The sequence below is a fragment of the Notamacropus eugenii genome, chromosome 3 (assembly GCF_028372415.1).
Source record: "Notamacropus eugenii isolate mMacEug1 chromosome 3, mMacEug1.pri_v2, whole genome shotgun sequence".
NCBI lineage: Eukaryota > Metazoa > Chordata > Mammalia > Diprotodontia > Macropodidae > Notamacropus > Notamacropus eugenii.
In genome coordinates, this window is record NC_092874.1 from 216,064,166 (window position 1) to 216,079,723 (window position 15,558).

The following is a 15,558-nucleotide window of genomic DNA, read 5'->3' on the forward strand; positions in this document are numbered from 1 at the left end:
CCTTTGAACCAGTGAGACCTATGTTCACATGCTAGATATGACATGTTACTTGTGTGATCCTGGTAAGGTCAATTAAGCTTCCAATGTCTGAGGCACCTCTGTAATATAAGCTGCTGAAAAGATGCAGATTTGCGTTGGTGCAGTCAATTTCTATATCTTTCCTAGTACCAAGGAAATCACGAATCCTATCTTGATCCTTCCAAAGAAGAGGTGGTCTAAAGCTTTCCCCTCCTACTGGTTAGACCAGGGGTGTGACCTTACCTTTGGTCGCAGCCTCTGTACTCCTTGCTCAAAGACTTTATGGTTGGCGAGGGAAGGCTCTCCTTCACTCTTGTCTCATGGCAACCATTTTCACATGGCAGCTAAGGCAGAGGGTCTCAATTAGGTGATCTGGCCACCTTTTCTGCTTTATGTTTTCTTTTCTGTAATTAGGTAAATTTTAGAGCAATCCCAATATGTATGAGTATAGTCTTGAAGGCAACCTTGTGAGTTCAAGAGGTTGTAGCTCATAGGTGTATTAATCAGAGTTCACTAGTGGTAAGGAGATTTTTTTTTTTTTTTTGCATTACAGAAGATGGCCATCCACAAAAGGACAGACCTGGGTTTTGACCAGAATTCCCTGAAAACAGTTGCCTTAAGTGAATTATTTGTACAGTGCAGAATTGAGAGGAAATATAGAAATGCCTATTCGGCAGTCCTGCTGAATATTTTGCTTTTCCTTTTGACAGTTAAAAGTCCCAACCTCATGGCAGAGTTTATAACAGTAGTTATAAATTATAAATTACTGATTTTTTAAATTACTCATTGAAAGCTTATAAGATCTTTTTGTGTTAAGCATTTCTTTTGTGTGTAAGAAATGAATATAACTTGTTTACATTATACATTTCTATCCTCCTTTTGGGAAACTCATGAAGTGATTTTAAGAAATTCTTTCCTGGGTTGCCAGGGTAGTGATGGTAAAGGATAAAGTAAATAATGAATGTGAGAGAAGAAGTCTGACCACTATTCCCCCTCCCCCTTTTTTAAAATGGTTGTGCTTTCCTAGGACTGAATTCCCTTAGGACTGCATACATGGGTTCAGAGATGAACTTAGAGTGAGAGAGCTCCTCTATTTGACTTTTAATCCTTCTTTAACCATTCCAGTTCTAATGCGTTATTCCCTTTCAAGTACTTTGTGGTCCAATGATAGAGACTTTCTTCCTGTTTTCCTTGAATAAGACACATATGTCCCAACGCCATGCATTTTCACTGGTTGTCTAACATTCATGGAAGTCTCTAACTCTTTGACTTTGCTTCTTGACTTTCCAGGCTTTCTTCAAGTCCCAGTTAAAATTTCACTTTCTCTGCTAAGCCTTTCTGAGGTCCCTCTAATCAGGAATGTGCTAGTCCCAGCTTGTCCTGAGATTTTTAGAACTGATTGTGAAATGTTCAGTGTAAGTAGCATCAAATGCCTTGGAAATTGACATATGCTACTAATCAGGGCTTGATTTATTACTTTGTTGATTGTATCGACTTTAGAAAGTGAAGAAGAAAATGTTAATAATGTAGATTACATTTAAAAGTGTTTTGAATTTTTTCAGAGTTTTGGTTAAGCACTTACTAGCACTCAGTCACCCTTAATGTTGATGTCTTCCCTCTGTAATTACTTCCAGTTTATTCTGTATTTATCTTGTTTGTTCATAGCTGTTTCTTCCCTCCTAGACTGTGAACTCTTACAGAGTAGGAACTCTTTTTGGCCTTTCTTTGTATCCCCAGTGCCAAGCACAATGCTGGGCACGTATTAGGCACATAGTAAATGCTTCTTAATTTGAGAAACATCATCTCCAGATATTATCCATTCTTCTTGGTACTAAACAACTTATCTTTTAACTCTCTAACTTATTTTTGAGAAAAATAGATTAATGCCCTCGCCAAATAAATTTTATTTTATTTCATTTATTATTTATATTATTATATTATATTTTTATATAATATGATTATATATAATTTATATTTATTTATCATATTATTTACATTTTATTTTATTTCACATTCTCAGACCCTGGGAAAGATGTTAGAAATAAGTTGTGAAGTCAATCTATAAATATTAGTCAAGTACCTGTTCTGTTTTGTTAGGTACCGAGTGGGATGCATATATATATATATATATATACATACATACATACATATATATATACATACACAGATGTGTGTGTGCACGTGCTTGCGTGCATACGTGTGTGTGTGTGTGTGTGTAGTTTTCTTTGCCCTTTAGGTGCTTATAATTTAGTTGGGGGATAGAATATACATATATCATCTAAGACAATAATAATGGGTCTATGTAGCAATGGACAAAAGGCTGACTTTGGAGTAGTTAAAGGCTTGCTTCTGACACTTGAGCAGATAACTTAACTAACCTCTCAGAGACTCCAGGCAAATTGCTAAAACTTTATATTTTATGGGAATACTCATGGGAGAAGATTCCACATTGCCGGTTCCCTGTTAAGAATTACAAAGCATGTTTTTCAAAATGGGTAAAGACAGAGTATTTAAGTATTGTTATCCCCACTTTACAGATGAAGATACTGACGATCAGACAGATTAAATTATTTTCTTCATGTTCACTGGCTAGTAATTATAAGATTTTTAGATTTTTATCTTATAGTGATAAAAGTGTCTTTCCAAAATGCACGTTGCTTTGTGCCATGTGTATTTATTATTCTTTACCATCAAAGGCTCTTTTGGAATCTTCTTAGCTTATAGTTATAGATAAAATGAACAGCTCTATGTCAGATAATAATAGTTAAATGGATTCAGAAATGATTGAATAACCAGACCTAGAGAGTATTGATTGATGAATAAATGTTGACATAGAAAAAAGTCACTCATAGACTATTGCAGGGATCTTTTCTTGGCCCTTTTCTATTCAGTGTTTGTTTGTTTTTTTTCATGAGGTGGTTAAAGGCATAAGTGGCATGCTTATCAGATTTGCAGATGACACAAAACTAGGAGGGATGGCAGATTTTGAACAAGAGGTTGAGTCAGATAAAAATGAATTAAAATGAAAAACCTGCATTTAGATTAAAAAAAAAGAAATTGTATATTTGGGATGGGGAGAAGGTGGCTGACTAGACAACCGTTCCTATGAAAAAGGAGCTAGGACTTTTAGTGGACCAAAAGATTAATATAAATTAACAAAACTATTTGACAGCATCAATAACAAAAATCTAATGCCATTTTAGGCTGCAAAAATAAAAGTACAGCGTCCAAACTAATGGAGATCAGAGTCTTACTGTGGCTTTGACAGACGCTGTTTTAGGAAGGATTCAGTATTCATAGATAGGTAGACCACCAGGACTGTGAGGATCCTGGAATCCACATTATTTGAAGATTGGTCGAAGGATGGGGAAGTAATCTTAGTCTTCAAATTCCTGAAGCAGAGACTGGCATGTGGAAGAAGAATTAAATACATTCTGCTTGGACTCTCTTGGGGAAGAACTAGGAACAATGGGTGGAAGTAACAGGGAGCCAAATTTCAGCCCAATATAAAGAGGAACTCCCTAACAATTAGAGTTGTCCCCAAATGAAAAAGGCTGCCTCATTGTAGGTTTTCAGGTAGAGAGGCTAGATAAGCACTTGTAGAGGATGTCAAAGAAGGCATTTATGTTTCAAATGGAGTTTGTATTAGATCATATTTGAAATAATTTGTAATTCTAAGAGTCTCTGATTCTTAAAATGCTCTTGGAAAAATCAGAAGCTTCAGTATGGCAGCTGAGTGGTGTTCCATCGGGATTGGAGCTGGTGAGGAAGGCAGCTGTCCTAGGCTTACATTTGTGTGTGGTTTGTTTACGTCGCCACTGTCATTGTAAACAAATGACAGACTACTTGCTTGGGAAGCTTTTCTAACTGAAGAAGCAATTCACTTCCTTATTCAGGCTTGTAGCCATTCCATGAATAAAACTTGACACAATACTCTTAACCTCAGACAACAAAAACAGAGGCTTTGGATCACTGTGTACTGCATATATAGCAAAGCTTTTTGAAGATTTCAGGTTGCAAGAAAATGTCACAAATTGGTGGTTGCTTGGTTTTTATAGAAAGGTATTTCATTGCTGGTAATGTTTGTTTTCCTCACAACATTCTTGCGTAAAAAGCTTCAGGTGATATTTTTAAAATGTGTGCCATTTCTAGCACAACTACAGGAACATTCAGTACACTGAAAATTATTTAAGTCAGATGATTTTTCTACCTGGAAAGAATATAACATGTAGGTTACAGCAACAGAATAGATACAGAGTAAAAATCCTGGATTCTATCTTCCTGCATCTTTCCCCAAATTCCCTATGGGACTCTATGTCTGGATATTTTTTCCTCTCATGAGATGATGCAGTATGGGAGCACAGAGAATCACATATAATGAAAAGATAATAGCCAATCAGTCAGTAAAGCGCAGGAATTAGCCTAAATTCAGGTATTACCTCCAACACCAGCTGTGTGATACTGGGCAAATCACTCATTCTGTCTCAGTTTACTTATCAGTAAAAATAAGGGATTAATAAGAGCACCTCTCTCCTAGGGTTGTTGTGAGGATTCAGTGAGATAGTATTCATCATGGTCAAGGTAGATTTATACCAGGAATACAAGGAAGTTTCAACATTAGGAAACAATCAGTAATGTAACTGATTCATGTTAAAACAAAAAATATCCAAAATCAACATGAATATCTCTCTGTAGAAAAAACCTTTGATGAAGAACGACATCAGCTTATGCTATGAACAACAACAACCTACAAAGTATAGGCACAGAGGGACCCTTCTGAAAAAAAAAAGCACAGAAAATACCTGTCTAAATCTAAAAGAAAGCATTATATTCAATGGGGATATACTACACTTTTACAGTAAATATGAGTAAATTTCCCTCACTGTTATTCTATACAGCTTCAGAAATGCTAGTAATAGCAATAAGACAAGAAAAAGAAATGAAAGGAATAAAGATGGATTACTTTAAAGATGGAAAACTTCCTCTATTTGCTAATAATATGATGGTATGTATACTTGGAAAATCTTAGGGAATCAGCAAAGATACCAATTGAGACAATTAATAGCTTCAGCAAAGTTTCAGGCTAGAAAATAAGCTCATTTCTTTCTATATAATAATAAAACCCAAGTGGTAATAATAGCAGGGGAAATCCCATTACAAATAACTACAAAGTATTTGGGGGATCAATCTAGCAAAGGACACAAAAGACTTCAATCAATTCAATTCCAAAGTGTTCCTTAGAGAAAAATGTAAATAACTGGAGAAATATTTAGTGCTCATGGCTGGGCCAGGTTAGAATAGGATAGAAACGACAAACTTAATTTACACTAAAAATGACAGGCCAAATTATCAAAGGATTACTTATAATAATAAAATTAATTGGGAAAAGCATTTTAAATACCTACTATGTAGGCTAAGCACTAGTAATACAAAGAAAAACAAAAGACAGTCCCTGCACTCAAGGAATTCACCGTCTAATGAAGGAAACAACATGATAAGTATGTACCAACAAAATAAATTTAGGATAATTTAGAATTAATATTAAGGCACAAGCATTGATATAGTGCTTTAAAAATATCTCATTTTAGGGAGGTGGAGCCAAGATGGGGGAGTAAAGGCAGGGATGCATCTGAGCTCTCCCCCAAACTCCTCCAATTACCTTTAAAAAATGATTCTAAACAAATTCTAGAGCAGCAGAACCCACAAAAAGATGGAATGAAACAAATTTTCAGCCCAAGACAACTTGGAAGGTCAGCAGGAAATGTCTATCATACCTGGGTGAGAGTGGAGAGCAGTTCAGCATAGACTGCAAAAGCACAGCTGTAGCCCCAGCAAACCAGGAGCAGGCTTTGCAAGTGACTGACTAGCTGTGGCGGCAGCTGCTCTTGGAGCTCTCAACCCACAGAAGGAAAGGGAATCAAATAATTGGTCAGCCGGAGGTTACAGGGATCTTTTGGCTAGCACTGAGGCAGGACCTTGGATCTTGGTTGTAGTCCTCAGCAGTGATCCCAGGGCAAGGAGGAGTACTATCACAGCAGAGCTTGTAGCCATAGTGGAGTTCCAGGGCAGAAAACAGTGCTTGTGGTCACTCACAGACTAGTGCACAGTCCAGGAGAGTAGTAAATACCTCTCCTTAGATCATACTACTTTGGAAGAACTGAAAATTAACAGGTCTCTAGAAGGATTTTTGTAAACAGTTGCTCAAAACCCTTGAAGCTTGGGACAGTATGCCCTCCACACTAGAAGCAGAGTCCTACCTTAACAAAGACTTGAAAGTCAAGCAATAGGCTGCAAAAGAAGCAAACAATTGAAAAAAAAACTCCAACTATAGAAGCTACTATGGTGACAAAAAAGATCAAAACACACTTTCACAAGACAACAAAGTCAAAGTTTCTACATCCAAAGCCTCCAAGAAAAATATGAATTGGTCTCAGACCCTGGAAGAGCCCCCAAAGATTTCGACAATCAAGAAGGGAGATAGAAAAAAAATTGGGAAGAGAAATGAGAGTGATGGAAGAAAATCATGCAAAATAAGTCAACGACTTGGTAAAGGAGACACAAAAAAAATACTGAAGAAAATAACACCTTAAAAAACAGATTAGGTCAAATGGTAAACAAGGTCCAAAAAGCCAATGAGGAGAATTCTGCCTTGAAAAGCAGAATTGGCCAAATGGAAAAAAGAAGTCCAAAAGCTCCCTGAAGAAAATAATTGATAAAAATTAGAATGGAGCAAATGGAAGCTAATGACTTTGTGAGAAACAAGAAACAAACAAAACTAAAAGAATCAAAAAATAGACAATGTGAACTGTCTCAATGGAAAAACAACTGACCTGGAAAATAGATCCAGGAGAAATAATTTTAAAATTATTGGAGTACCTGAAAGCCATGATCAAAAAAGGAGCCTAGACATCATCTTTCAAAAAATTATCAAGGAAAACAACCCTGTTCTACTAGAACCACAGGCTAAAATAGAAAGTGAAAAACACCTACCAGTTGTCTCCTGAAAGAGACCCCATGATGAAGACTACCAGGAATATTATAGCCAAATTTCAGTGTTCCATAGGTCAAGAAGAAAATATTACAAGCAGCCAGAAAGAAATAATTCAAGTATTGTGGAGCCATAGTCAGGATAACACAAGATTTAGCAGCTTCTACATTAAAGGGTCAGAGGGGTTGAAATATGATATTCTGGAGGGCAAAGGAGCTAGTATTACCACCAAGAATTATCTACCCAGCCAAACTGAATATAATCTTTCAGAGGAAAAAAAATGGAAATTCAATGTGATAGAAGACTTTCAAGAATTATTGATGAAAAGACTAGAGCTGAATAGACTCATAAGAAGCATAAGAAGGTAAACAGGAAAAGTGAAATCATAAGGGATTTAAGTTTAAACTGTTTACATTCTTACATAGGAAGATGACATTTGTAACTCATAAGACCTTATTCTTAGGGCAGTTAGAAAGAGTATATGTGGAACAGAGGGCAAAGGTGTGAGTTCAATATGAAGGGATGCTATCTAAAAAATTAAAGAGTAAGAGATGAATGTATTGGGAGAAAGAGAAAGTGAGAGATAGAATGGGGTAAACTATCTCACATAAAAGAAGCAAGAAAAAGCTTTTACAGTGGAGGGGAATATGAGGGTGAGGAGCGGGAGTAAATGAACTTGACTCTCATCAGAATTGACTCAAAGAGGGAATAACATATACATGTAATTGGGTATAGAAATCCATCTTACCCTACAAGAAGGTAGGAGGGGAAGGGGATAAGAGAAGGGGTGTGTGTGTGTGTGTGTGTGTGTGTGTGTGTGTGTGTGTGTGTGTGTGTGTGTGTGGCAGGGAGGGGGGTAGTCAGAAGCAAAACACTTGAGGAGAGATAGGGTGAAAGGAGAAAGAATACAATGAATGCTCAGGGAATAGGATGAAGGGGAAATACAGTTAACAAGAGTAACTGTGAAAAAAAATTTGAAGCAAGTTTCTCTGATAAAGGCCTCTTTTCTCAAACGTATAGAAAACTGAATCAAATTTATAAAAATAAAAGCCATTCCCCAAATGATAAATGAAGTGATACAATCAGTTTTCAGATAAGTTTCAAAGCTATAATCTTATGAAAAAATAACTCACTATTGATTGGAGAAATGTATATTAAAGCAATTCTGAGGTACTATGGAATACCTATTAGATTGGCCAATAAGAGAGAAAATTTAAATGACAAATATTGGAGGGGATGTGGGAAAAATGAGATATTAATGCACTGTTGGTGGAGTTGTGAACTGAATCAACTATTCTGTAGAGCAATTTGGTATTCTGCCAAAGGGCTATTAAACCATGCATACATACCCTTTGACGTAGCAATTCCACTGGTAGGTCTGTATCCCAAAAGAGATTAAAAAAAAAAAAGGAAGAAGACTTATATGTCCCAAAATATTTATAGCAGTTCTTTTCTGGGGGCAAAGAATTGGAAATTGAGGAGATGTCCATTAATTGGGTAATGGCTGAACAAGCTGCGGTATGTGATTATGATGGAATACTATTATACTGTAAGAAATGATGAGCAGGATGCTCTCAGAAAATCCTGGAAAGACTTGCATGAACTGATGCAAAGTGAAATTACTGCGTACAAAGTAACAGCAATGTTGTAGGATGATCAGCTGTGAATGACTTAGCTAATTCTCAGTAATACAATGATCCAAGATAACTCAGAAGAACTAGTGAAGAGGAAGAACTGATGGTGTCTGAATACAGCTTGAAGCATAATTTTTTTACTTTATTTTCCTTGAATTTTTTTTCTATTTTTTCTTTCACAACATGACTATTACAGATATGTTTTGTATGACTACACATATATAACCTATATGGAATTGCTTGCCTTCTCAATGAGGGACGGTGGGAAGAGAGGAATGGAGAGAATTTGGAACTCAAAAATTGAAAAACAAATGTGAAAAATTGTTTTTTACATGTAAGTAGGGAAAAATAAAATAATAATTTTTAAAAAATATCATTTAATCCTCACAACTCTGTTAAGTGTTATTATTCTTCCCCATATTATATTTGAGGAAACTGAGGTAAACAAGTTAAGCAACTTGCTCAGAGTCACAGAGTCAATGAATATTTAAGGATATGTGAACTTAGAAGGATTTGAATTTAGGTGTTCCTGACTCCAGTTCCAGGGAGTCACTTGAGTGCCTCGGAATATTGATGGACTGAGACCTGTACACTCCAGGAAGTATCCACATCGAAGAAATTATGGATCAACCCGAAGTTGTTTTGGGGAGAGGAGCGGATTTTTCACAAAGATGGGGGAGCTTAAGATTCAAAGCCTGGCAGCTTTAGAGAGTCTTTGTATATTGACTTAGGAATAATGCAAACGTCTAAAGCTCTAGGAATAGTAGACTGGATCTGGGATTTCACTGACATAAAGAACACCCAGATGAGACTTCCTCAGCCAGTACTGCTGACACCTGTTCGGCGACTTAGTCTTGAGAAACTGCTTAGAGCAAAGAGAGGTTAAGGGACTTGCCCAGGTTCACACAACCTGTATACATCAGAAGTAGAACTCGAACCCAGATCTTTGTCTTTGGAGCTGGGTTCTCTACGTATGCCAAACAGCCTCTCAAATAGATGGTAGATAGGGTGATTTTTCTTTCTGTCTTTCTCTCTCTCCCTTCTCCTTCCAAAATACTCCTTTTCTTCCCCTCCCTTCTTCCCTGATTCCCCCATTGCCTAGGGACACCTTCCTCCCCCCCCTCCCCCCCCTGCAGCAGGGGCTGAGATTTAGAACAAGTCGAAGGAAGGGCGTTCGACAAAGGACAAGAAGTCCTTTTGGCTTTCTAAAACGTACATTGCGAAGCTCAGTCTTTCGGTATCTCCCCGAAGACTCTAGGGTGCTAGAACTGCTTAACAATGCTCTAGACAAGAGAAAATCCTTCAACAGAGGTTCCACAACTAGAGGCAGAAGAAAAGGCAACTGGATTATGTGAAGATGTTATAATATCTCCCTCTTCTGAGCCCGAAAATAGTTCCACTACTGTCTTCTCTTGCGGTTGGCCGAAGTACTGAAAATACTGGGTAACTTCCACACAGACGTCAACACCATTTGGCGTGGTGGTGGAAGGGTCTGGGGTCTGTAACAATGTATGAGCAATGATCAGCACCAGAAAGTTGATATCCAGAAGAATTCTTCATAAACAGAGCATCGAGATCACTAGCACCTTATTTTTTTCTCCTCTTGGGGGGAAGGCTACGGTCAGTGGGGTGGATGACTACAGAGAAGAGAAAACCAGACTGTATTAGATTCCATCTTTCACTGAAACAGGGAAAGGAGGTGAGGTGGCCCTACAGGTGGGGAGACTTCTCCGTCCCCCTGCCGGCCGACTCTTTTTCAGTCTGCCACGCCGCTTACATCTAGTAAGGGCCCACCTTTAAATGTAAAAGCTGGGAGCCTTGGAGAACAAGCAGTCACTGGATTTTGGAGAGGTGGAGGGGTTGCGCAGGCAGGCGGGGCATGCGCAGTGGGGTGGAGGAGGCGGAGACGGCGGAGTGGGAGGAGGGAGGGCTGCTGTTTATTTGCAGCTGGACCAACTTGCGGAGGTAGCGGCCAAGCGCAGGTCCCGGGTGGTGGGTGGGTGAGCCGATCTGCTGCCGCAACATGCTCTTTCTCAGCTCGCTGGTGCTGCCTGCTGTCAGAGCCCTCGAGGGGGAGGATGCCAGTGGCTCCAGAGCAGCCAGGGCAGCCGCGGCTACAGCAGGATGGTGGTGACAACCTCTGCCAGTGGCGGCGTTGGAGGCGGCAGCAGAAGGGATCGGGCTGCCCCGGGCCAGCGCCACAGGGGCTGCTGCCTGGCGCCGGCCGAGGCTGCGCTGCTGCTGACCACCGTCTGCTGCCTGTGTTACGGAAACTCGCTGCCGGGCGAGTTTGTGCACGACGACGTGTGGGCAATTGTGAACAACCCAGACGTCAGGGGGGCTGCCCCTCTGAGCTGGGGCATCTTCGCCAACGATTTCTGGGGCAAAGGCATGGCCGAAAACACCAGTCACAAGTCCTACCGCCCTCTCTGCGTCCTCACCTTCAAGTGAGTCCGGCCTCTAACGGCGGTAGCCTTTAGCGGGCTCTCTGACCTACTGCTGTCCCTCCACCCCGGCTCTCCTGGCCACTCACTTTTCAGCCTTCCAGCTTCCGGATAGCCTGAGGGGTCAGCTGAGGGAGTTGGAGGAGAGTTGCACCCAAGTGTCTGTTCTTTTAAACCCACTTTTCTTTGGGGAGTAGTGGGTGGGAGGAGACTGGTGGGGGTGCGTAGTACTTTTCTCCGCCACCTACCCTTTGGTAGGAGGCGGCAAAGTGAGACTCGCGTCGAGGTGGGGTAGCCTTTGGAGGGGATTTTGCTGATTTACTGAAAAGAGAAGTTGGTTGTGTCCCTAAGGCTAGTGGGGAGCTCTCCAGCTGGGAAAGTGTGTAAGCTGCTTTGAAATTCACATTTCGGTTTCTAGAGCCGGGAGGCAAAAATCTTGTGTTTTGCTTAGGTATCAAATGAGTTGTACCTTGGCAGCAAGATAATTCTTTTCCTCTTGGCGGCACACCAAATCCTCTCCAACCTTTGCGATCAAGCTATTAAAATTCAAAGCAAAAGAATGCGGGAGAGTGGAAATTGTCTGCGTTTATTGTATCTCAGTCTCATTTTGATCTTATAACCTTGGATATTTGCTGTAAATAATTTATAAGCGTACGTCAGTTTTTCCTAAAGGTGCAGTTTTATCTCCTGACGAAATGAGAGGTCTGGCTGCCGAGGTGTTTTTACCTTTTGTTTATTTTATCATTCTTATTTTTCCCCCGCTGGGTTTGGCCTTTCCTGGATCCTGAAGGAGGCTGCAGAAATAATGTTGGTTTGGTGTTGGTATATTTAAGCCTAGTCTAAGGGGTATAATCGGAACTGGACTTTACGGTAATAAAACATTTTGATTGGCAGTTGCAAAAACTCGCAGCAATGCAAAAACTGGACTTTTTACTCCATTCTTTCACTTAGTTTATTGTTTTTGAAGTGAAGGAGCGTATTGTGTCATTAGTTTTGGAAAGAGCATTTCATGAGGTGATTTAAGAGAAAAACAGTCTATGCCTTCTTCCAAAACTCTTTGCTTATCTGGATATTGTAGTTTTTAAACCTGGAGTTAAGGTGTGACAATACAGTAGTTGCCTGACAGTGCTGTTAAACTTCTTAAAAAAACCAAAACCCAAACCCTCCATGTCCTGCTTGAAAATGTGTCGGCATGGTTTATTCTGATATCCTCTTCATCAGTATTACTTTGACAGTAAGTAAACCAATGCTAAGAGTACTCTGATTCCGGCTTCAAGAAGCACATGTTTTAATGTGGCTTGACTTTTTCTTTTCAAAATTTTTCTTGTATCCATATAGGATTGGATAAAGGCAGAAGACAGCATGAGGACTAGGGAGGAGAGGTAATGGAAAAAAAGAGTAAAGTGTAGTAGTTTAGCAGAAGTCAGAGATAAATATAAAGTAGGAAGAGCTGGGCTAAAAGGAAGCAGTCATTTAGAAAAATCATACAGATTTATGTGACTTTGCAAACTGCGTCATACTGATTTGGGATAAGGAGAGGCTTCAACTGTAACACCTGAAAGTAGTAGTAGGAAGGACAACAGTGGAGGCCCTCTTTAAAAAAACAAGGATACTACTTTTCTGTTCAGTTTGCTTTGCCTTAATTTTAAATAGCATTGATTCACTTTTTTCTAAATCGCCTATAGTGCAACCTTGACTTCTATTTTCAAGAATAATGAACAATGCCAGTTATAAGGAAGAAAGTTTTCTAAGACTTGTGTTTAAATAGATAAAATAGCTTAAAGATGGAATGGCTTTTTTAGATTGTTGTTTTAAAAGCATAAAGTAAAACATTTCTTCTGAGATGCTTTTGGCACATCAAATTAATCTTTCCACCTTTGATAGGCTTATTTATGCAAAAATCTTTAAGTGTTTTAAACTTATTTTCCTTAAAGTAAAAAAAAAAAAGATTGACTCTGACCCACTGAATAAATATCCTAGAATTACAGAAATTTAGAACCAGAAGATGCTCTAGTGCAATTCCTTCATTTTATGAATGAGGAAAGCTGAGGTTCATTGAGGTAAACTAAGTTGTTCAAGATATATAATGTTTTTAAAAAATGGATATTGATAGATGTCCTCAAGACACATAATTGATATTTGGTTGACATTTACAGAAAAAATTTTGGGACCTACAGTGGGTGGATTCATGACACTTGTTGCTATGATGGAATTATTGAGTTTATTTTTTTTAATTGAGATTGAATCAAAGGGGAAAAATAGATGCTGAGTCCTTGCTAATTTTATTTTTGAGGGGAGAGGAGGCACAGATGATAACTGTAGTTAAGGAACTGTAGTTCCTTCTTAAAAAAGAATTCCTAGTTATGAGTTAAGAATTCCTATGAATTTTCATCTCTAATAAAAATTGTCATTAAAAATGTTTATGAATTAATGTTTAAGGGTATAGGTAGTTGGTTTTGGATCATAGTAGAGGAGAATCAAAGATCTTTGTAAATAATCTACAGTGAGTGACCTTCACTCCAGATTCAGGTTTTCATCCCATGCTTCTTCATCTTTTACTGTCCATATGCTTTTATATCTGTGAAAGATTCAAGATCTTCTGTAGACACTTAATCAGTAATGAACCAAAGCTCATGGTAAATGTTAACATCTCTTGAAATCGTCCGTAACTGGTTCAAAGTCCCTGTACTGGCTTACTGTTTTATAAGCAGAAACTGATGGAACTTCCTTATTTGCAGATCAGTAAGCAAATGGAAACCTACCTTGGAGAGAAAAGAGTGATACTATGGCTTGTATACCTTAATGATATGTACTATTAAACCTCAGAAGTCTTACAGACATTTAAAGATCTTTCCACTAGTCCTGTCCTGGGTAGGCAAATTAAGATAAAAGGATTAAATTTTGGAACAGATTGAGCCAAGGACCTGTGTAGGTCCTTGTTCTGATTATTAGACCACAGTAAGTCTGCTGTTTTTCCTGTAAAATTTTGTTTTATTGAGAGATTTTGATCACAATATAAACCATGACAGTGAAGGCAGATGACCTTTAAAAATGTGATTAATTTGAAAAATAGTCTCTTGATAGGTATGGATACTCTTTAAGATCTTGAGCATGTAGACCAGCTTTTGTTTCAAGGACTAATACTTAATTCTTCAAAAATATAGAATAATGTTTAAACTATACATGGCTGCAATGGGGATAACAGCTAAACTCACCTATTAACTAGTATTCCTTACTGTTAGCTAGTATTCCATTCACGTATTATCAATTGCTAACTCCTCCAAACCGCGGAACCATAGTCCAAAAAATAAGTAGTGTTTAGATTGTAGTTAACTCAGTTTCTCTTGGAGTTGAATTTTACTTATTTCTTCTCAGAAATTCTAGTTCACTGCTTTTCCCACAGAACAAGATTTAACTCAATTTAGTTCTCACCAGTAATGAAAGACAGTTAAACTCATTTAGTTCTTGCTCAGTGATTCTCCACAGAATGTCTTCATTAGGGACAGTTAACTGTCAGGTCTCTCACAGACTTTCTCTAAAGGCAGTTCTGTCAGTCTTCTCTAAATGCCTTGAATAGATTTCTTGTGCCACTGCAGTTAAATGATCAGTCTTCCAGATTTTCTACCTTTTTCTTTACAAATCTAGTTGCTTTATTTCATTTTGTTCTCATCTTTTTGACGAGGTTCAGATGGAAATGGCCAAGTCACCACTTCCGCTATAATTTTTATTCAGTGCTTTGCTATTGTGTAGAACAAATAAAAGCATTGCCTTTTGTAATCGAATTAAAGACTCACTGAGTCACAAAGCATTTTGGGACAATTTCAGTAGCAGACATGATGGTGGGGACATTATAGAATTGGGTTTTGTTTTGTTTTTCCCCTACATAATTTTAATTTCTTCTTCTAGGTCTTTATATTTAAAATTTTTTTCATTCCAAATATTTTGGAGCTTATGAATATTAGTATGCTAACATCTATTAAAATGATTTTCTTAACTTTTTAATTTATCACCATCATAACTGAGAAGTTATAGACAGGCAGCAATTCTTTCTGTAATGATATTTCACTTCTAGTAGAATTTGTTGAATTCTGAAGGATATTTAGGGTTTGTATTTGTAACTTCTGGTATATAATTCCAGTTACATCATGTCTTTATTATTATTATCCAAAGGATACTATTATCCAAAGGTTACTATTTGTAACCTACAGTGATAGGTTCCACAGTTTTCACCAGTTTATTACAAAATCTAAATTGATTACTAAATGTGGGCTCCTTAAGGAAAATTTTTTTGTAGACCTGATCTGAAATTGCTAGCAAAAATCTTTCCATAAACAAATCTTCATGACTCAGAATTTGTTTGAAGCTTATTTTCTGACATTATTTGGATTCATGAGGATCTCATACATGGAAGAGCTTTTGATTTTTGGAGGAAGTGTTCATTGCTCTAACAGTGTATGGGTTTTTATTTGAATAC

General features: G+C 38.0%; 1 protein-coding gene across 3 annotated transcripts in view; it reads left to right on the forward strand.

The window, feature by feature from the left end:
- Positions 1-9,820: 9,820 nt before the first annotated feature.
- TMTC1 (transmembrane O-mannosyltransferase targeting cadherins 1) overlaps positions 9,821-15,558 on the forward strand; it is a 304,321-nt gene continuing 298,583 nt past the window's right edge. For 2 of the 3 annotated variants that reach the window (XM_072654416.1, XM_072654415.1), the window contains exon 1: positions 9,821-11,087. In XM_072654416.1, the coding sequence (XP_072510517.1) occupies positions 10,765-11,087 (323 nt within the window). In that variant the 5' untranslated portion in view covers positions 9,821-10,764. The remainder of the gene's footprint in view (positions 11,088-15,558) is intronic. The other variant, XM_072654414.1, reaches the window with a different exon arrangement.